Raw genomic sequence first — 22,520 nt, 5'->3', positions numbered from 1 at the left:
TCATGAGACATGATTTTAGGTCAATTAAGCTATTTTTTCAATTGAGAGAGAATAGACTCCACAGTATCAGAAATAATTTAGAAATTGGTCCATAAATGATTTCAAAAGACAACCAAATCAACCTAGATTTTATCGCATGCTGCTTATTCCCATCACCCATATATTATATGTTGATTAAGCAATGGAGTAGAAGTAAAGCTTTATGAATTTTGAATTAACAACATAAAGAACAAAAGGAATCCCACCAACCTCCTCATTTATTAGCTCCTGCTGAATATAAATCATAAACTACGAAATGTTAGAAGCACGACACAACGAAACGGTCTGAATGGGTTGGTGGGTTGGTGGGTGAAAAATTCGTTGATCATTCCATTGGTCATCATCGCTTCGCCCTCTTTCCTCGAAACGTTTATCATGGTAAAGGTATAGATCTACATACATCTAATCTCTTAATCAGTAAGTTAGGCATGCAAAATTATTAATATTGATTGTTTTAGGATGAACCACCTATGCAGGTAAAATGTAAATTCTAAATTCAAATATTAAAGTCCATCATTAATTGAGGTAATCAGAAACTTGGTGAGTAGAAACTTGTCATAGTAGACATGTTCTCAGAAACTTGGTGAGTAAGAAGAAACTTGTCATAGTAGACATACTCTCAGAAACTTGGTGAGTAAGAAACTTGTCATAGTAGACATGTTTGGAAGAAAACTGTCCCATATATTGCTATAGGCCTATACCCAGTCAATAGGTGATCGAACTAAATCTAAATGGCAATGGCGCATAATTAACGCTGTTTGACTAACAATATAACATGTTCTTGGTGAGTAAGAAACTTGTCATTGTAGACATGTTCTTATCGCATTTTGCTTCTTCCCTCACCCATATAACCTTGTGCGTGGCCTTTGATTAAGGATATGTTTGGAAGAAAACTGTCCCATATATTGCTATAGGCCTATACCCAGTCAGTAGGTGATCGAACTAAATCTAAATAGCAATGGCGCATAATTAACGCTGTTTGACTAACAATATAAAGAACAAAAGTAATCCACCAACCACCTAATTTATTAGCTTGTGCTGGATATTAAATCAAATGGTGTGAATGGGTATGGGTTGATGGGTGGAAAATTCGTGGATCATTCCAATGATATTTATAACATTATATACTATGTTTTACTCGAAAAAGGATCCTCTCTATTTCAAATTCGCTCCATTTCCTTCAGTTAATGTATTTAGAAGGACAAAATTGTTCAAATTTTTTTGATGTTCAAATTTTTGAACAACACTACCCTTCTAAATGCACTAACTAGAGGAAATTGAGGAGATTTGAAATGGAGATAATAATTTTCCATTTTACTGTTGGTCCAACGAGCGCCATCCACAACCAATTAAGAATGCACAAATTTGAAAAACATATATATAAACTTAAAACTTAAAATTTCAACGTTCTTAATTTCGATCAAACACATGCAAGCCTCACTGTGCTCCATGTATTTTCTCCAACATATATTTTTTATTTGGAAAATTTTATAATAAATCTCTGAGTCAACGTGTGAAAATTAATAACACCCTCAATGTTTGTTCTCACTTTTTAACTCCTTAAGTTCATCCGTTATAAACCCTTCCGCTACATTTTCTCCCAATTTTTTAACGTCCATCAATTTAACTCAATACGCACCGTTTTGCCAAGGAAGTGAAAAATGGAATCTTATGTTTTGTTTACCCCAGTTTTTCATGTTCTAAAACAGAAGTGAATCCTACGGTTTTCTGTCCTTTTCAAAATTCTTCTCATATGCAATCCTTAATCGGCAATGGTATTAACTATGTGAAGTAGCCCCAATTTAAAAGTTAAAGAGAAGCTAACTAACAGTAGACAACATAGAAGAATGCGTTATCTCCACAAAGGCCATTGAAGAATGAGTAGATTCTCCTAGGCTTCAACAACACAGGAAGATGCCTTCTTTTAAAATCCCTTTTGAAAGCCATTTTTCTGTTCATCTCTCTCCTATATACATCTTTTTGAACAATATTAAAACAAAAAAAAAGAGAGACAAACTCTGCATAGTGATTTCAACAGATTTTTCTTGCCCAGAAAAAAGATCCATTAAAGAATGAAAGAGATATACTGAAAAACTCTATGACACTCTTTGCTGATATGGTAACTCTCTTATATGTTGGCTTTCAGGTATTTTCTTTGACACGCATGGAGAGTATTACGAAGACCTGAGCAAGAGAGAGAGACGGAGAGGGAGAGGGAGAGTGCGACTCAAGGCAAATGGGAAGCATTCTAGGCTGTTCATTCTCTACAGTCTCAAATGCAGCAAACTTGTTGCATTTGGATGATGACCCACAGTCTTCAAGACTTTAGTGCTGCTTCTACTCAAACGAGAGAAAGAATTAGACCATATTTACCAAACAAGGAAAAAAAAAAAATTATAACATCACAGAATCCTTCAATTTTTTCTTTTCTTTTCTTGACTAGGAGAATTCTAAAAGGTTAAACTGTGTACCAAAATAAATGAAGATGAAAAAGATTCAGGGAAAGACAATTAGAAACAAGATCAAATCAGAATGAAAGAACAATGTTCCTTGATCTTTTAAGAAACAAGGAAATGCTGCTATGTTTAGAAAAAAGAACTATTATTTTGCTAACGCAAGTTATTATTCTCTGTAGGTTCTTTTATGCTATGGGACATACACAAATTTGGAGCTTCTTGAATGCTACGAGTTTCTACTAAGGGCCTGTTTGAGATTGTGTTTGAGGGGCTTAAAGAAAAAAAAAAAAAAAAAAAAAAAAAAAAACAAATTTAGGGACATATACAATGCGGGAAAATTGTTATTATTTTTTTTATTTGTTTTTACAATTTCCTGCACCCCAAATAGGAAATTATTGGCGTATACGGGTATACGCCATTAAAAGCGTTAAACATAATGCACTTTTGTATAAATTTATGCCAAGAAAATGAATTTATTTAATGTCGTTTATATATACGCCATGCATTTTTTTAAAGAACAGTGGTGTATTAGAAAATACACTGAGAAATTTTTAAAATACTGACTAGTATTAAAAACGCTATGAATGGGTTTTTTTTTTTCTTCTTTTTGTAGTGAGTGTTTGATGAAAGGCCTCAACCAGTTGACGATTCCAGAGAGGCTATGTTGTATTTATAATTCCAGTGTTTTACATCACCCGCGTTGGTCTATATCTTCATCTGCAGTAGTTACAGTTTGTTTTGGATAGCTCTGTTCAGACTCCTTCGTTGCGTTAACCTCTTCTACACAGGAGAGATTGAGTTTATCTTCAATACGGCTGAAGGTAAATGTGAAGTTAGGTTTCACTTTGAGATTCTGAATTAAGCCTACTTTTCCGGCTTCTTGTTCTGTATCAAAAAAGTGGAGCTATAATGATATCTTCCATATGGTACATTAGTAGCTACTACTATTCACTTAAACAGGTGTTTCGAGTATTTGGAATACTTGATATGTCTTACAACATGCAGGGCTGGCTCAATGTATTTGGGGGCTTTAGGCGAAATTTTGAAGTTGGGCCTTATTTTTTTAATATTTAAATATTAATTAAATAATATTTATTTTAATAATATTATTATATTCTTATAATATTATTATTATTTTCATTCTCATTGTTGTTTCATGACTTTTAAGTTTAACTTTTAACTAGTTGCCCAAAAAAATTGATGTGGCATATTTGTTTTTTTGGGTTAATTGATCTTATTTTACAATGAGCTTATTATATACTGAGGCCTTATTTTAGAGGCCTAAACTTTTTATGTGAAAAAATTTTGGGCCTTATTTAAAAAAAAAAAAAAAAAAAAAAAAAAAAAAAAAATTATGCCTTAAGTTAAAATAAAATTAAAAAAAATTTTAGGCCTTATTAAAAAAATTTTTAGGCCTTATTAAAATTTTTTTTGAGCCTTCATAACTGGGGGCCCTAAGCGACCGCCTCAATGGCCTAGCCATTGAGCCGGCCCTAACAACATGTATGATATATTCTGCATTATATTGCTTCGCAAAGTACACTATAAGATTACCGGTCGACAATTATTCCATTCCATTTCCTGCTCTGTCAATATCATCATAGATTCATAATAGTTATAAGACAGATAACCTGAAAGCTTTTATTAGACCTTTACAAGTATGTTAGTGCTTTCTTAATTTCCTCAAAAAGTGGAAGATTTTGCATGGTCATCTACAAACTACTGCCACTGATGGGGCAGAGTGGCAGCATCCACGAACTCCTAATCAGACTCAAGCGTGCTCATGAAGTCTGGCGGAAGACACACTTCCAAATCTATGCTTCCTCTTCCTTCATATCCCGAAAACGATGACACTTTCCCATCAAACTTATTTGCATTCCCTCTGCAAAGTGCCACTGCTTTCCCCATCCCAAATTCAGTGCCATACATGTTGAATCTGGGTGAGCTCCCCATCATTACATCGTATCCATCAACGAGCAAGTTGGTAAATAAAGGGAGACTGCTGCCAGGCATCGAGCCATCTATGGATCAATAGAACGCTACACATCAGTGTATCGAAGGAGAATATGAGGATCAAGGTAAGTGGGCTATCTTGTGTTAGTATTTTCATGAATAATGACCTGGTGCATTGTATACATAATGCTTTTAAAGACAAACCCAGATTATCTCTTGAACTAAATAAAATACCATCTTATGCATGAAAAGTGTGACATGAACTATTTTTATAGCTATTGTCTCAAAAATATACATGAACTGTTTATTGGACTACTTGATAATATTATATGTGATGTGATGCTATTTATGATATGACAAATGTGGTGACACCGGTACCGTGTGTATGTGTTATGTGTTATGTGAATATGATCAGATGCAGTGCACCATTTGTTTGGTGTGGCCTCATAAGCCGTTAACCTTAAGTCAAGGGGTTAAGCTAATAGAGTTCCAAAGAGAGGGGATGAACGGACCGGTCCTTGCCGAAAGGTAATGTGCTAGACGAGCACAACCTTACTCTGGGAGTTAATTAGAGCGAGCTATGTTATGAAAATCTGGTCTTACTTTGTAAATGGCACAAGTAGTTACAAACAAAGTAAGGGCTTGGATAACATTATTTAAAGCTATAATATTGTGAAAGCATCCCAATGAATATTTTGAGAATAACGATATCCATGCTTAACCTTTTTATCTGGATATAAACTGTTCACTGTCACACACTAATACAAAATCACCCGCTTACTAAGTCGTCGGACTTATCCCTTAAAGTATTAAGGGGCTCTCTTAATTGGGTTATGACTTTGAAGACCCACTATAGAACTTCGATGGTTATTTGTGATATCTAGCATTATGAAATGTATTTGTATATTCTAGGAGGGTCTAGATATTCTTTATAGCATCATGTATAAATTGATGACTCAGCTTACATTAAGATTTTAGTAATGCTCTGATTGACTGATTGTAATGATAAATACTTACAGATAGAAATAAATTCATGAACTTCCCCTGCTTAATTACTCTGATTGAGGAAAACAAATCCATGTGGACTTACCCGTTTTGTGGATAAGTTTGGAAGGCGCTTGATGATTTAATTACAAATTAATTAACTTTTTGGGGTGTTACAAGAGTGGCGGCATCCATGAACTCCTAAAAGCTATGCAGTTAGAGCATTCCTTGCAGCGTCACCAAAACCAATTTTTTGTTATTTTGGTGAGGCAATTTAACCAAAATGGTCTAAATGTCTACTTTTCAACCTCACTACTTTAACAAAAAAAAGTAGTTAGGTGAACAGTACTCACCAAATTTAAAAATTACTATTCACTCACCTATTAATTAAACAATTCATTTCTCTCTCTTTCTTTTTGCTTTTCGTTTCTCTCTCTTCCTTTAATTGTTAAAAAAAGAATAAACAAATTTTTGAAAAAAAATATTTAAATAGAATAATGAAAGAAGATTGTTAAAATAGTGAGGCTGCTGGAGTGCTCTTAAAAAGTGAGTTGTTAAAATAACCAAAAGTGTACTTTTAGTTATTTTGGTGAGTAAAATTTGGTGAGGCTGCTAGGAATGCTTATAAAGTCGTAGATACATCGAAAAATCTAACAATCAAATCGTATCCATGACCTCCGATCTCACCCATATACAAACTTTATTTTATGGCATAGATCTTTTCCTGACAGACTAGATCTAAGACATAGATAAATCATATCCATACACAACTAATGTGGCAAGATAAAGAGAGGGTAATACAAATCAAAAGGCTAGATCACAGAATTTCAACATATATACCAGCAGACGAACTGCAACTAATACAAACACAAAAAAGAAACACACTTCTCTCAAAGCTATTAATAAACAATTCTAAACAAATAACACTTTTCAATTCACAAAACAATAAAAATTTTCCAAAGAATATTCTGAGAAAACATATGCTTAAAACACTTGGGTGTTATTAAAACACATTTCATGTACATATTAAATAAAAACACATACTCGGTCGGTCGATCGAGATTCTCAAACTTTAAATCCCACCCGCTAAATCTCATCTCTCGCATGTAGACCTTGCTACATGAAGATGCTTTCCTGGTCCAACGAGCCCAATTGAGATTGCACAAATTTGAAAAACATATAAACTTAAAACCTAAAACTTCATCCTTCTTTCGATCAAACACCTGCAAGACTCACCGTGGTCCATGTATTTTCACCAACATATATTTTTTTATTTTTTTCATTTTCATTATTTCATTTTATTTTATTCTTACGTAGGGTGCTACAAGTCTAGATTCGTCCGGCACCCACTGCCCACTTGAAGACCTCCGCAAGGTAAGTCCAGTTTCTTTAGGCACCCTCTGCCTAAGGAAACAATTTGTTGTGGGGAGAAAACCAATAATCAGGGGTTTTCGGCTTTAACCCACCCATGAATGAGTCACAGGCCTCGAATTAAAAGGAGGACCGCATTAAGGCTCTCCAAAGAAACAACTATCAAATAGTACGGGCCGTCAGACGAACCACCCCACCACGGTAAGCATGTAGTGACGAGCCTCATCAAGGTCCATCGCTGCTGGACTACAAAGATCATTGGGCCAGACCCAGCCCATCACACTGAGCCATCTTGATGAGGCGAGCCCGCGCTAACGAACCACCCTTGTTGCGGTAGCAACAAACCCTATCAAGGTCCGTCCCTGCTGGCCAACAACGCAGGCAAGGTTGATGAACCGCCTGATGAACCGCCTCCTCAAATACAACAAACTGTACAAAAGGGTTGTAAGAAGCGCCATGCTTTGCCTACTGAACCCCTAACCCCAAACGGTAAACAGGAGCATCTGTCACATCAAGAGAGGCGTACGTCCTTTTGCCACAGTGAAACATCCAATCAACACGATCCACGCCACATGAGGCATGAGAGACATCTCCCTTCGTGCAATGGGTGGGCCAGCCCCTACGGAGGCCTTACCGGGTTAGTCCAAACGACCCAAGTGTCACCACCTTGGGCATGACTGGCACGAATCCCTAAGAAAGAACCGTAGGATAATGTGACTAAAATGGGGTCTTTGACCATGTAATTCAGAAATCACTGCTAATTCTCTCTCCCTCTCTTTTACACTTGCATGTTCAAGATTAAGCCTATCATTATCAAGCTTGCGTGGGAGTGGGTGTGTAGGCACTTATTAGAGGTGGCTGCTGGCTGGAAACTACGTGAACAAGATTCAACACTGCAAAAGTAAGTTCGGTTCACAAAATACAAAATGAGAATGGCTACACTAAACATTTTCATAAATATAATTGTACAAGCTGATATAGCTCAGCCACGTTGGCTTATTTTAATTAAATAAAAACTATAAAAATAGGGACCTACATTACTACTTACGAGCTTCATTTCTTGTGGAAGCAAGTTTTGTCATAGTGTTAAAATTGATTTAACGTGAAAGCTATCCAGAAAGAAGTCATTTTTACGAGAAAAAAACCCTGGAGAATATTGTCACAATAAAAAATATGAAGATATTATCAATTATGTGATATGTAGGTTGAGGTTATTAAAGCAGAGGCCAATGCACGGGGAAATATTTTATTCTTTCCGACGGTTTCAACCAAAAGTTCTCAACTCATCACTCACATGCTGTGGTGGGCAACTGAAATTCTTCAACAAATCCAACCGACAACCTTCATGCATGCTCTTAACTCAACCGTCAACTGAGAAAGGTTGATCGGCCGGCGGCCAACACGTTGTTTCCGAGTTCCATCCGAAGGAAAAAAAGAAAAAAGAAAAAAAAAGAATCTATTGAGCTCAAGAAATTAAGAGTCTTTTGAGTTTGGTTCCCACAGTAAGTGAGAGGGAGATGGTGAATGGCTCTGGTTATCCTCAGCTGTGAAAAGAATATATGTGTGATCATGGATTCGGTTACTCTATGACTATCGTGCTGAAATCACACAGCCTTCCACATTGGGAAATTAACCTTTTCAAGCTCTCTGTAAATTGCTGGAATTTTTTTTTATTATTTTTTTTCTGGGTATTGGTGGAAAAGCTTGAAGAAGCAAGATGGATGAGCAAATTCTCTGCGGAAGATTACTTGCTTAAAAAATATATTAGATACAGTGGCCATATCTAAGAGTCCACAGTATGGCCAACAATCAGAAAACTCATAAAAAGTTGATAACTGATCACCAGCATGTGCTAACAACAGTACTGGGTGGTTCTTTCCCTGTTTTGCGAGTATCTTGTGGGGCAACCTAGCAGTGCGAAAATGCACATCAGTAGCAGAGACAGCTACGGTGCCATAGGTCTTCCCTGTTCGGCTGTTTATTGATAATCAATTCAAGTACTGTGCGCAGGTCCTAGCTTGGCTGCCTAATCTATGACCTTTTTTTGTATTTTATATTGTTAATCAATGTCCAAATCCCTGAAGCTGATTGTTACAATTTTTACGCGATTAATTGTTTAATATTAAACTGAAGCGTAGTCTAATTGTTCAGCTTGAAGAAGTATACTGCGGAATGGTATCTTTTATACGTTGTTTATGCCAAACTGCTTTTGTATGTTTTCTATTCCGTGGTGGGAAAGTTTTTTAGAAGAGGGTCTAATTGGTTATAGCCAGTATGGAACGGCTTAAACGAATGCACACACAGAAAGTGTTTGATGAAAGGCCTCAACCAATTGACGATTCCAGAGAGGCTATGTTGTATTTATAATTCCAGTGTTTTACATCACCCGAGTTGGTCTTTATCTTCATCTGCAGTAGTTACAGTTTATTTTTGATTGCTCTGTTTAGACTCCTTTGTTGCGTTAACCTCTTCTACACAGGAGAGGTTGAGTTTATCTTCAATACGGCTGAACATAAATGTGAGTTAGGTTTCACTTTGAGATTCTAAATTAAGCCTCCTTTTCTGGCTTTTTGTTATGTATCAAAAGAGTGGAGCTCTAATCTTCCATACGGTAAATTAGTAGCTGCTACTGTTCACTCAAACAAGTGTTTTGAGTATTTGGAATACTTGATATGAATTATAACATGTATGATATATTCTGCAATTAATTATCTTTATAATGACATAATATTGCTTCACAAAATACACTCTTAAGATTACCAGGACAGATAAACTGAAACCTATAGACCCTTACAAGTATGGTAGTGCTTTCTTAATTTCCTCAGAAAGTGGAAGATTTTGCAAGGTCATATATATGCAAACTACTGCCACTGATGGGGCAGAGTGGCGGCATCCATGAACTCCTCATCATACTCAAGAGCGCTCATGAAGTCTGGCGGAAGGCACACCTCCAAATCTATGCTTCCTCCTCCTTCATATCCCGGAAACGATGACACTTTTCCATCAAACTTATTTGCATACCCACTGCGAAGTGCCACTGCTTTCCCCATCCCAAATTCATTACCATACATGTTGAATCTGGGTGAGCTCCCCATCATTACACTGTATGGGTCAAAAAACCGAGCAATTTGGTAAATAACGGGAGACTGCTGCCAGGCGTCGAGCAATCCATGGATCGCCTTGTCAGTGTAGTTAACTACGGCCTGGTGTAGCTGCCATGCCGCCCATCCAAGACTCTGTTCAAGCAGTTCACCAGCTGTGGCTACTCCGGCCACAGCGTGAACTGAGTTCCCAAAGTAGTCTTGAGAAAGTGGTGGATCCATTCTTGATCTGTTGTTGATTGCCAGCTTGCAACTGGTTATTTGATCAAGCGGTAGACGACGCGCACGCGTTATGCACCTCCAGAGGAGTGCCGACAGGGACTGGAAGGAAGAGATCTTGTTGGTTTTATACTCTGCATTGGCCTTCGCTTTGAGCTTTGCTATGGATTCGGGTGAGAAGTGGAACACCCTCTCTCTCAGTGCGGGTGCTTCAAATCTGCTGATGATCTCATCTTGGTGGGTGAAAGGGAGGTTGATGATTGGACCACAACCATCAGGAAACCATCGCTTGTGGATGGGCGGGCGTGCAAGGGAGATTTCATTTCCTTCTGCCTGAAAGATCTCAGACCAAGAGTTAAAGAAATGCCAGTATGAAGTTCCATCACCAATGCAATGATTCATGGAACAGCCTACAAAAATGCCATCTTTCAGTTCTGTAATTTGAATGGAAAGCAAAGGCATGGTATGCCCATCATAGTTGAGAGCTCTGTCATGGTCAAAAAAGGATTGAACAACCAACGGCACATCAATCGGTGAAAGAATTTCAGATATTGTCATGTCTAAAGCTGCATGGATGAATTTAGCTCCTGGGCTGTTATCACAGTCAACATAAATCAAGCAAGAAGGTGGGTTTTCATTTGTTTGTGTCACAAGGCGACCAGAAAGTGGGTAGAAATGGACAAGGGCTCTCGAGAGGGAGCGCTTAAGCCTGTCCAAGAGTGTGTCGATGAAGCCTTCTTGCTCATCTGCTGCCGGAGGTTTGGTGAAGAGAAGACCCTTCTGGATATAGTGTGCAGAGAGCATGAGAAGATCCCATGGCGTCAGGTAAAAGGGCCGCTTGGCCTCTTCTAAAGCATGCTCTGGTTTAACAAAGCACTCTGAGATGTGCCGGACTTTCTGAGGATTCGACATCAGATGGTCAGGGAAGGCTAACAGGCTTAAGGGGCTCTCTTGAATCTCTCCAATCATTGTAGTTTTACTTTTATAGAAGCGGCGCGCTCTGGTTCATGCCGTTGATCAAGATATGCAAATGTTGACTTCTGGTTGAGTAGCAGCACAATTTTGAATTGTGCGGACTGTTCTAGGATGCCCCCACCACTTCATCCCGTTAAAATTTAATTAAAATAATAAATATTCCAGCCATCGTTGTTGACCTAGTCAATGTTCACGGGTGACCTTTCTTTTTTTTATTTTAATTTTTTTATGTTCATTAAAAGACAGATGAGACATGCTCTTCGGTCATTAATCAAACCGTCCGAATGTGTTGGTGGGTGGAAAAATTCGTTGATCATTCCATTGGTCATGGTCATCGCTTCGCCCTCTTTCCTCGAAACGTTAATCATGGTACACGTATAGATCTACGTACATCTAATCTCTTAATCAGTAAGTTAGGCATGCAAAATTATTAATATTGATTGTTTTAGGATGCACCACCTATTTATGCAGGTAAAATGTAAATTCTAAATTCAAATATTAAAGTCCATCATTAATTGAGGTAATCAGAAACTTGGTGAGTAAGAAACTTGTCATAGTAGACATGTTCTTATCGCATTTTGCTTCTTCCCTCACCCATATAACATTGTGCGTGGCCTTTGATTAAGGATATGTTTGTAAGAAAACTGTCCCATATATTGCTGTAGGCCTATACCCAGTCAATAGGTGTGAACTGAATCTAAATGGCAATGGTGCATAATTAACGCTGTTTGACTAACAATATAAAGAACAAAAGTAATCCACAAACCACCTAATTTTTTTTTTTTTTTTTTTGATGATGAAAAAAAAATGATATTAAATCAAATGGTGTGAATGGGTATGGGTTGATGGGTGGAAAATTCATGGATCATTCCAATGATATTTATGACATTATATACTATGTTTTACTCGGAAAAGGATCCTCTCCATTTTAAATTCGTTCAATTTCCTCAAGTTAGTGCATTTAAAAGGGTAAAATTGTTCAAATTTTTTTGAGGTTAAAATTTTTGGACAACACTACCCTTCTAAATGCACTAGCTAAACGAAATTGAAAATATTGGAAATAGAGAGGATCCTTTTCCGTTTTACTCTTGGTCCAACAAGCTCCATACACAGCCAATTGAGAATGCACAAATTTGAAAAACATATATATAAACTTAAAACTTAAAATTTCAACCTTCTTAATTTCGATCAAACACATGCAAGCCTCACCGTGCTCCATGTATTTTCTCCAACATATATTTTTTATTTGAGAAATTTTATAATAAATTCCTGAGTCAACGTGTGAAAATTAATAATACCCTCAATGTTTTTTCTCACTTATAACTCCTTAAGTTTATCCGTTATAAATCCTTATGTTACATTTTTTCCCAATTTTTTAACGTCTGTCAATCTAACTCAATGCGCACCATTTTGCCGAGGAAGTGAAAAATGGAATCTTATGTTCAGTTCACCCCAATTTTTCATGTTCTAAAACAGAAGTGAATCCTACGGTTTTCTGTCCTTTTCAAAATTCTTCTCATATGCAATCCTTAATCGGCAATGATATTAACTGTGTGAAGTAGCCCCAATTTTAAAGTTAAAAGAGAAACTAACCAACAGTAGACAACATAGAAGAATGCATTACCTCCACAAAGGCCATTGAAGAATGAGTAGATTCCCCTAGGCTTCAACAACGCAGGAAGATGCCGTCTTTTAAAATCCCTTTTGAAAGCCATTTTTCTGTTCATCTCTCTCCTATATACATCTTTTTGAATAATAAAACAAAAGAAAAGAGAGAAAAACTCTGCATAGTGATTTCAACACATTTTTCTTGCCCAGAAAAAAAGATCCATTAAAGAATGAAAGAGATATATTGAAAAACTCTATGACACTCTTTGCTGATATGGTAACTCTCTTATATGTTGGCTTTCAGGTATTTTCTTTGACACGTATGGAGAGTATTACGAAGACCTGAGCAAGAGAGAGAGAGATGGAGAGAGGGAGAGGGAGACTCACGGCAAATGCGAAGCATTTTAGGCTGTTCATTCTCTACAGTCTCAAATGCAGCAAACTTGTTGCATTTGGATGATGACCCAGTCTTCAAGACTTTGGTGCTGCTTCTACTCAAACGAGAGAAAGAATTAGACCATATTTACCAAACAAGAAAAAAAAATTATAACATCACAGAATCCTTCAATTTTTTTCTTTTCTTTTCTTGACTAGGAGAATTCTAAAAGGTTAAACTGTGTACCAAAAATGAATTAAGATGAAAAAGATTCAATGAAAGACAATTAGAAACAAGATCAAATCAGAATGAAAGAACAATGTTCCTTGATCTTTTAAGAACACAAGGAAATGCTGCTAGGTTTAGAAAAAGAACTATTATTTTGCTAACACAAGTTATTATTCTCTGTAGGTTCTTTTATGCTATGGGACATACACAAATTTGGAGCTTTGATCTTGAACATTATGAGTTTCTATTAAGAGTCTGTTTGAGATTGCGTTTGAAAGACTTAAATTTATAGACATATACAATGTGGGAAAATTATCTTCTTTTTTTATTTTTTTCCAATTTCCTGCACCCCAAATAGGAAATTATTGGCGTATACGGGTAAACGCCATTAAAAGCGTTTAACATAATGCACTTTCCTAGCGTATAAATTTATGCCAGGAAAATGAATTTATTTAATGTCGTTTATATATACGTCATTCTTTTTTTTTTTAAGAACAGTGGTGTATTAGAAAATATGATGAGAAATTTTTAAAATACTGACTCTAGTATTAAAAACGCTAGGAATGGTCTTTTCTTTTTTTTTTTCTTTTTTTTTTGTAGCGAGTGTTTGATGAAAGGCCTCAACCAGTTGACGATTCCAGAGAGGCTATGTTGTGTTTATAATTCCAGTGTTTTACATCACCCAAGTTGGTCTTTATCTTCATCTGCAGTAGTTACAGTTTGTTTTGGATTGCTTTGTTCAGACTCCTTTGTTGCGTTAACCTCTTCTACACAGGAGAGATTGAGTTTATCTTCAATACGGCTGAAGGTAAATGTGAAGTTAGGTTTCACTTTAATTGAGATTCTAAATTAAGCCTGCTTTTCCGGCTTCTTGTTCTGTATCAAAAAAGTGGAGCTATAACGATATCTTCCATACGGTACATTAGTAGCTGCTAGTGTTCACTCAAACATGTGTTTTGAGTATTTGGAATACTTGATATGTCTTACAACATGTATGATATATTCTGCATTATATTGCTTCGCAAAGTACACTATAAGATTACTAGTCGACAATTATTCCATTCCATTTCCTGCTCTGTCAATATCATAATAGATTCATAATAGTTATAGCACAGATAAACTGAAAGCTTTTATTAGACCTTTACAAGTATGTTAGTGCTTTCTTAATTTCTTAATTTCCTCAGAAAGTGGAAGATTTTGCATGGTCATCTACAAACTACTGCCACTGATGGGGCAGAGTGGCGGCATCTATGAACTCAACATCAGACTCAAGAGCGCTCATGAAATCTGGCGGAAGGCACACCTCCAAATCTATGCTTCCTCCTCCTTCATATCCTGGAGACGATGACACATTCCCATCAAACTTATTTCCATACCCACTGCAAAGTGCCACTGCTTTCCCCATCCCAAATTCATTACCATAGATGTTGAATCTGGGTGAGCTCGCCATAATTATATTGTATCGGTCAAAAAACCGACCAAGTTGGTAAATAAAGGGAGACTGCTGCCAGGCATCGAGCCATCCATGGATCAATAGAACGCTACACATCAGTGTGTCGAAGGAGAATATGAGAATCAATGTAAGTGGACTATCTTGTGTTAGTATTTTCATGAATAATGACCTGGTGCATTTTATACATAATGCTTTTAAAGACAAACCCAGGTTATCTCTTGAACCGAATAAAATACCATTTTATGCATGAAAAATGTGACATGAGCTATTTTTATAATTGTTGTCTCGAAAATATACATGAACTGTTTATTGGGCTACTTTATAATATTATATGTGATGTGATGCTATTTATATTGTGACAAATGTGGTGACACCAGTACCCCGTGTGTGTGTTATGTGAATATAATTGGAGGCAATGCAACACACCATTTGTTTGGTGTGGCCTCATAAGCCGTTAACCCTAAGTAAAGGGGGTTAAGCTAATAAAGTTCTGAAGAGAGGGGATGAACGGACCAGTCCTTGCCGAAAGGTGATGTGCAAGACAAGCACAACCTTCCTCTGGGAGTTAATCAGAGCGAGCTATGTTTTGGAAATCTGGTCTTACTTTGGAGATGGCACAAGTAGTTACAAACAAAGTAAGGGCCTGGATAATATTATTTAAAGCTATAATATTGTGAAGGCATCCCAATGAATATTTTGAGAATAACGATATCCATGCTTAACCTTTTTATCTGGATATAAACTGTTCACTGTCACACACTAGCACGAGATTACCTACTTACTAAGTCCTCGGACTTACCCCTTACTTTTCTACACCAAGGGAGCATGACGCCATTTTATAGAGGGGCTAGCTAAGGTTGAGTAGACTGGACTTGGAGGCAGATGTCGTTCAGCGTAAAAGTATTGATCAGGTTATAACTTGAAGACCCACTGTAGAACTTCAATGGTTATTTGTGATATTTAGCATTATACGATGTATTTGTATATTCTAGGAGGGTCCAGATATTCTTTATAGTATCATGTATAAATTGATGATTCAACTTACATTGAGATTTTAGTAATGCTCTGATTATAATGATAAATACTTACAAATAGAAATAAATTCATCAACTTCCCATGCATAACTACTCTGATTGAGGAAAACAGATCCATGTGGACTTACCAATTTTGTGGATAAGTTTGGAAGGCGCTTGATAATTTAATTACTAGTTAATTAAATTTTTGGGGTGTTACAAGAGTGGCGGCATCCATAAACTCCTAAAAGCTATGCGGTTAGAGCACTTCTTGCAATCTCACAAAAACCATTTTTTGATTATTTTGGTGAGGCAATTTAACCAAAATGGCCTAAATGTCCACTTTTCAACCTCACTACTTTAACAAAAAAAAGTAGTGAGGTGAACAATACTCACCAAATTTAAAAATTACTATTCTCTCACGGCTCACCTATTAATTAAACAAATCATTTCTCTCTTTCTTTTTGCTTTTTGTTTCTCTCTTCCTTTAATAGTTAAAAAAAGAATAAACAAATCTTTGAAAATGAATATTTAAATGGAATAGCGAAAATAGATTGTTAAAATAGCGAGGTTGTTGGGGTGCTATAAAAAAGTGAGTTGTCAAAATAACCAAAAGTGTACTTTTAGTTATTTTGGTGAGTAAAATTTGATAAAGTTGCTAGGAATGCTTACAAAGTCGTAAATACATCAAAAAAATCTAATAATCAAATTGTATCCATGACCTCCGATCTCACCCATATACAAACTTTATTTTATGGCATAGATCTATTCATAACAGACTAGATCTAAGACATGAATAGATCATATCCCTACACAACTAATGTGGCAAGATAAAGAGAGGGTAATACAAATCAAAAGGCTAGATCACAGAATTTTAACATATATACCAGCAGACGAACTGCAACTAATTAATACAAACACAAAAAAGAAACACACTTCTCTCAAAACTATTAATAAACAATTCTAAACAAATAACACTTTTCAATTCACAAAACAATAAAAATTTTCCAAAGAATATTCTGAGAAAACATATGCTTAAAACACTTGGGTGTTATTAAAACACATTTCATGTACATATTAAAACACATACTCGGTCGGTCGATCGAGGTTCTCGAACTTTAAATCCCACCCGCTAAATCTCATCTCTCGCATGTAGACCTTGCTACATGAAGATGCTTTCCTGGTCCAACGAGCCCAATTGAGATTGCACAAATTTGAAAAACATATGAACTTAAAACCGAAAATTTCAACCTCCTTTCGATCAAACACCTGCAAGACTCACCGTGCTCCATGTATTTTCACCAACATATATTTTTTTATTTTTTTCATTTTCATTATTTTATATTATTTTATTCTTACGTAGGGTGCTAAAAGTCTAGATTCGTCCGGCACCCACTGCCCACTTGAAGACCTCCGCAAGGTAAGTCTAGTTTCTTTAGGCACCCGGCCCTCTGCCTAAGGAAAGAATTTGTTGGGGGGAGAAAACCAATAATCAGGGGTTTTCTGCTTTAACCCACCCATGAATCAGTCACAGGCCTCGAATTAAAAGGAGGACCGCGTTAAGGCTCTCCAAAGAAACAACTGTCAAACAGTACGGGCCGTCAGACGAACCATCCCACCGCAGTAAGCATGCAATGACGAGCCTCATCAAGGTCCATCGCTGCTGGACTACGAAGATCCCAGCCCATCACACCGAGCCATCTTGATGAGGCAAGCCCGCGTTGACGAACCACCCTTGTTGCGATAAGCCCGTAGCAACAAACCCTATCAAGGTCCGTCCCTACTGGTCAACAATCTATATCTTATATAGTTTGCTGAGTACCGTAGCTCAACAATCTATATCTTATATAATAAAAAATGTGTTCTTTTATCTTTACTCTAATAAAAAATAATTTTATCATCCTTCTACTATAAAATAAAAAATCAGCCTCACAGTACCCACCTAATATTATTGTAAAGGGTTTTATTTATCTTGAAATCAAAGTTATTTTGCATATTTGATCTGATGGGCATCATCAAATTTGCAATTTTGGTTCAATCTTTTATCTGTTTTTTTCGCATGGGTGTTATTAAATTCTTTAATAAAAGATTCAATAAATGGTAATATGTACTATTAAAATTTTAAAAAATACAATTTTTTTTTTTTAAAAAAAATGACCATTAGAAAAAAAAAATTAAAAAATTATAATCATTAGTAAAAGACAAATTTAGAAAACTATGACAGTTAAGAAATGACAAATTTTTAAAAATATGATTGTTGGAGAAAGAATAGAGAAATAATACTTAAATGAAAAAAGTGAAAGTGAATAGTTAAAATGGTAAGTCGGATATGGGTACCTTAAAAAAGTAGGTAGAAAAAAAAAAAAAAAAAAAAAAAAAAAAAAAAGGGTGATCTTTTAGTTAAAATTTAACTAAAACAGGTGTTTTGAGTATTTGGAATACTTGATATGTCTTATAACATGTATGATATGTTCTGCAATTAATTATCTTAATTAAGATTACCAGTCGACAATTATTCCTTTCCATTTCCTGCACTGTCGATATCATCATAAGAATCATAGGACAGATAACTGGAACCTTTAGACCCTTCCAAATATGTTAGTACTTTCTTAATTTCCTCAGAAAGTGGAGATTTTGTATGGTCATCTGCAAACTACTGCCACTGATGGGGGCAGAGTGGTGGCATCCATGAACTCCTCATCAGACTCAAGAGCGCTCATGAAGTCTGGCAGAAGGCACACCTGCAAATCTATGCTTCCTCCTCCTTCACATCCCGGAAACGACGTCACACTCCCATCAAACTTATTTGCAGACCCACTGCGAAGTGCCACTGCTTTCCCCATACCAAATTCATTACCATACATGTTGAATCTGGGTGAGCTCCCCATCATTATACTGTATCGGTCAACAAACCGAGCAAGTTGGTAAATAATGGGAGACTGCTGCCAAGCATCGAGCCATCCATGGATCGCCTTGTCAGTGTGGTTAACCATGGCCTGGTGCAGTTGCCATGCCGCCCACCCAAGACTCTGTTCAAGCAGTTCACCAGCTGTGGCTACTCCCGCCACAGCGAGAATTGAGTTCCCAAAGTAGTCCTGAGAAAGTTGTGGATCCATTCTTGATCTGCTGTTGGTTGCCAGCTTGCAACTGGTTATCTGATCAAGCGGTAGACGACGCGCACGCGTTATGCACCTCCAAAGGAGTGCCGACAGGGACTGGAAGGAAGAGATCTTGTTGGTTTTGTACTCTGCATTGGCCTTCGCTTTGAGCTTTGCTATGGATTCGGATGAGAGGTGGAACACCCTCTCTCTCAGCGCGGGTGGCTCAAATCTACTGATGATCTCATCTTGGTGGGTGAAAGGGAGGTTGATGATTGGACCACAACCATCAGGAAACCATCGCTTGTGGATGGGCGGGCGTGCAAGGGAGACATCATTTCCTTCTGCCTGAAAGATCTCAGACCAAGAGTTAAAGAAATGCCAGTATGAAGTTCCATCAGCAATGGAATGATTCATGGCACAGCCTACAAAAATGCCATCTTTCAGTTCTGTAATTTGAATGGAAAGCAAAGACATGGTATGCCCATCATAGTTGAGAGCTCTGTCATGGTCAAAAAAAGATTGAACAACCAACGGCACATCAATCGGTGAAAGGATTTCAGATATTGTAGTGTCTAAAGCTGCATGGATGAATTTAGCTCCTGGGCTGTTATCACAGTCAACATAAATCAAGCAAGAAGGTGGGTTTTCATTTGTTTGTGTCACAAGGCGACCAGAAAGTGGGTAGAAATGGACAAGGGCTCTCGAGAGGGAGCACTTAAGCCTGTCCAAGAGAGTGTCGATGAAGCCTTCTTGGTCATATGCTGCCGGAGATTTGTTAAAGAGAAGACCCTTCTGGATATAGTGTGAAGAGAGCAGTTGAAGATCCCATGGCGTCAGGTAAAAAGGCCGCTTGGACTCTTCTAAAGCATGCTCTGGTTTAACAAAGCACTCTGAGATGTGCCGGACTATGTGAGGATTCGACATCAGATGGTCAGGGAAGGGTAACAGGCTTAAGGGGCTCTCTGGAATTCTCTTCAATCTAGTGACTATTCTATCACCCTAGTTTTATACAAGCTGCTCCGGTTCATGCGGATGAAGATATGTATAGCAGCACAATATTTTGATTGCTTTAGGATGCCCCATCTATGCAGGTAAATGCGGTATCCAATGAAAATGTAAATTCTATATTTTAATATTCCAATGCATCGTTAATTGAGGTAGTCAGAAACTTGGTGGGTAAGAAGCTTGACATGTTCTTATCTTTTTTTAAAAAAAAAATAGACATGTTCTTATCTCATTTTGCTTCTTCCCCTTACAAATTGAACCTTGTACGTGGCCCTTGATATTATCCAGCCTTTTGTCTTGTTTATTTGAGTTTGTTAATTTGGGTGCATATGCTATTAATAAAGGGATACATTTTATTTTTATAATTTTTTTGTAAATTGAATCGGAGGAAGTTGTTCCAACCTGATTTAGAAGAAAATTGTCCCATACATCCTAGTCAATAGGTGAACCCAATCTAAATGGAAATAGCGCAGAAGTATCTCTGTTTGTTTGTTTTTTTTTTTTTTTTTTTGAGCAAATATGAAAAAATAGGGGATGGGAAACAACATCAACATGCTGGGCAACCTAACAATAAGCTCCAAAAGGTCATCATCATAGTAGATAAACAGAAAATAAAAATGGAATGCATCAAATAAATGACGTGATCCTATAGCTTCTTGGTACACCTAAAGAGGTGGTTTGTGAAGGTGCACCATAAATGGTACAACAAAGAGAACTGTTACAGCACACCCGAAGGATAGCCACAACAACAACATCAGAGAAAATACTGATGATGAACGATTCAAAGCCTACGGAAGAAAATTTTAGCACAGATACACAAGAAAAAACAACAAAATTACAAGAAAATTTAAAAACAGTAATAAGACAGGAAATAAACCCACAAAACAGCAACGCTAGCGGAGAAGGAGACGGAGTAAGTCCAACCAGTGCAACCAGGAGCCAGAATCCATCACTGGAAACCAGGAGAAGTGGTGGTGTAGAGTCACGAGCAGCAGGAGAAGCTCCACGCGTCGGGGCGTGTACCTCACGTTCCAGCTTGTGGAGGTCCAATGGAGGAGCGGTTGGCGTCTATTGATGCAGAAGACAATGGGGAGCAAGGCGCGTGATAGGCTAGGACTGGTGGAGGGACACAAATCTAGCTTTGAAAAATTTTGATCTGGAACCCATGACAGTGCTGAACACAATGGAGGGGGGAGGCCAGTGAAGATTATAAAAAGGGTTTAGATCTGCGTGATAAGGTCTCCAAAGAGACGGATAGAGCCTCAAGAGGGGCATGGGAAGCTAAGATAGAACTCTAGCAAGCTTTGGACCTCTAGAGAGGCGGAAAAAGAGGGGGGTAGGAATAGGCCCAGGCAAATTCATCGCCTATCGGCTTTCAACCGATAGCCGACCAACTTCTACCGATACCGATTAACCAATGGGTGGTAGGCAAAACATTTTTTTTTTCTTTCGACAAATTCGGTTCAATAGGCTAAATAAAATTTGTTAACCAACCCGACTTTACCAACCGACTTCGCCGATAATTTTCAATTTTTCATATACTGACTTTACCGAACCGACTTTACTGACCGCCTATCGGTGTCGGAACAAAAATTTGGCGGAATAAGTGAGTGAAATTTTCAACTTTACCGACATTTTGGCGAAACAAAAATTTTTCTACCGACACCGACCAACTTTAATCGATGCCAGCCCAGCCCTAGGTAGGAAGCATGAAGTTGCTTCCCACCTCCCATGGCAGCCGATGGAGAAGTTTCAGAGAAGTGGGTTTTCAGATAGGGAGAGGAGAGCTGGTAAGTTGTTTGTAAAGAAAGAACAAAAAGTAATCCACCCACCTCCTAATTTATTAGCTTATGTTGGATATTAACCTACCACACAACCAAACGGTGTGAATGGGTATGGGTGGATGGATGGGTGGAAAATTCGTCGATCATTCCAGTGGTATTTATGGCATTATATACTATGTTTTATTCTTACATCATGATCACCTGATTTTTAATTTTACTCAGTATTATGTTAAAAAATTGTCGCTCATTAACCCTGCTACCTCTCTGAACAGAAATCACTCCTCCCTACCAAAATTGCTTCTCTTTTTGAGGCAAATATAAGCGATCAAGAAGAGAAAAGCCAGAGAGAGAGAGAGAGAGAGAGAACCAAGCCCTTTCCAACATCTTAAATGGCGTTACGGGCCAATTCTTAAATGGCATGAATCTCAGCCTATCTTGCAGATATTAACCCATCAAGCTTCACATAATTTGCTAATCTAATCCAATAGCGAGAACCAAAATGAATCTGAGCGAGGAACTCATAAGAAACTACAAAATAAACAAAACTAAATCAAATAATAAACAAACAGAAAAGTATATCCTTATTTCATGCTTCAAATCTTCATAGAAATCGATAACTAAAGTAGAAAAGGTTTTGATACCCCGTTACGAGGCAGCTACTAGTGATTACCATTGCTGGAGGGAAGAGAAACAGAATTGGAGCAAATTTTCCATCAAACAAACGATTATGTAATTGGCTACCCTGATAAATATAACATTATTTTCGTTATGCTTGTGGTCTAGGTAATTGATGCTGATAAAATGTAGCCAAAATTGGCTAAAATGAGGGGGTGGGTGGGAAGGGAAGAGAATAA

General features: G+C 37.3%; 2 protein-coding genes across 2 annotated transcripts; both read right to left on the bottom strand.

The window, feature by feature from the left end:
* Positions 1 to 9,497: 9,497 nt before the first annotated feature.
* LOC132184405 (putative acetyltransferase At3g50280) lies at positions 9,498 to 11,242 on the bottom strand. The gene has a single exon (XM_059598032.2). It carries the CDS (start codon positions 11,090 to 11,092, stop codon positions 9,665 to 9,667), a length of 1,428 nt encoding a protein of 475 aa, XP_059454015.2. The 5' UTR covers positions 11,093 to 11,242; the 3' UTR covers positions 9,498 to 9,664.
* A 3,284-nt stretch (positions 11,243 to 14,526) lies between these two features.
* On the bottom strand, positions 14,527 to 19,801 carry LOC132185092 (putative acetyltransferase At3g50280). The gene is made up of 2 exons (XM_059598912.2): positions 18,591 to 19,801; positions 14,527 to 14,689 (listed from the first exon to the last, which is right to left on the bottom strand). Exons 1-2 carry the CDS (start codon positions 19,799 to 19,801, stop codon positions 14,527 to 14,529), a joined length of 1,374 nt encoding a protein of 457 aa, XP_059454895.2.
* Between the last annotated feature and the right edge of the window lie 2,719 nt (positions 19,802 to 22,520).

The sequence above is a fragment of the Corylus avellana genome, chromosome 7, assembly GCF_965113065.1.
Source record: "Corylus avellana chromosome 7, dhCorAvel1.hap1.2, whole genome shotgun sequence".
NCBI lineage: Eukaryota > Viridiplantae > Streptophyta > Magnoliopsida > Fagales > Betulaceae > Corylus > Corylus avellana.
This window is presented reverse-complemented; position numbering and strand designations above follow the sequence as displayed.

Coding starts and splice junctions, on each gene's coding strand:
- LOC132184405 (XM_059598032.2), bottom strand. CDS start 11,092: ATGATTGGAGAGATTCAAGAGAGCCCCTTAAGCCTGTTAGCCTTCCCT.
- LOC132185092 (XM_059598912.2), bottom strand. CDS start 19,801: ATGTCGAATCCTCACATAGTCCGGCACATCTCAGAGTGCTTTGTTAAA. Junction 14,690..18,590: donor GCAGTGGCACTTCGCAGTGG/GTCTGCAAATAA, acceptor GGCACTTTGCAG/TGGGTATGGAAATAAGTTTG.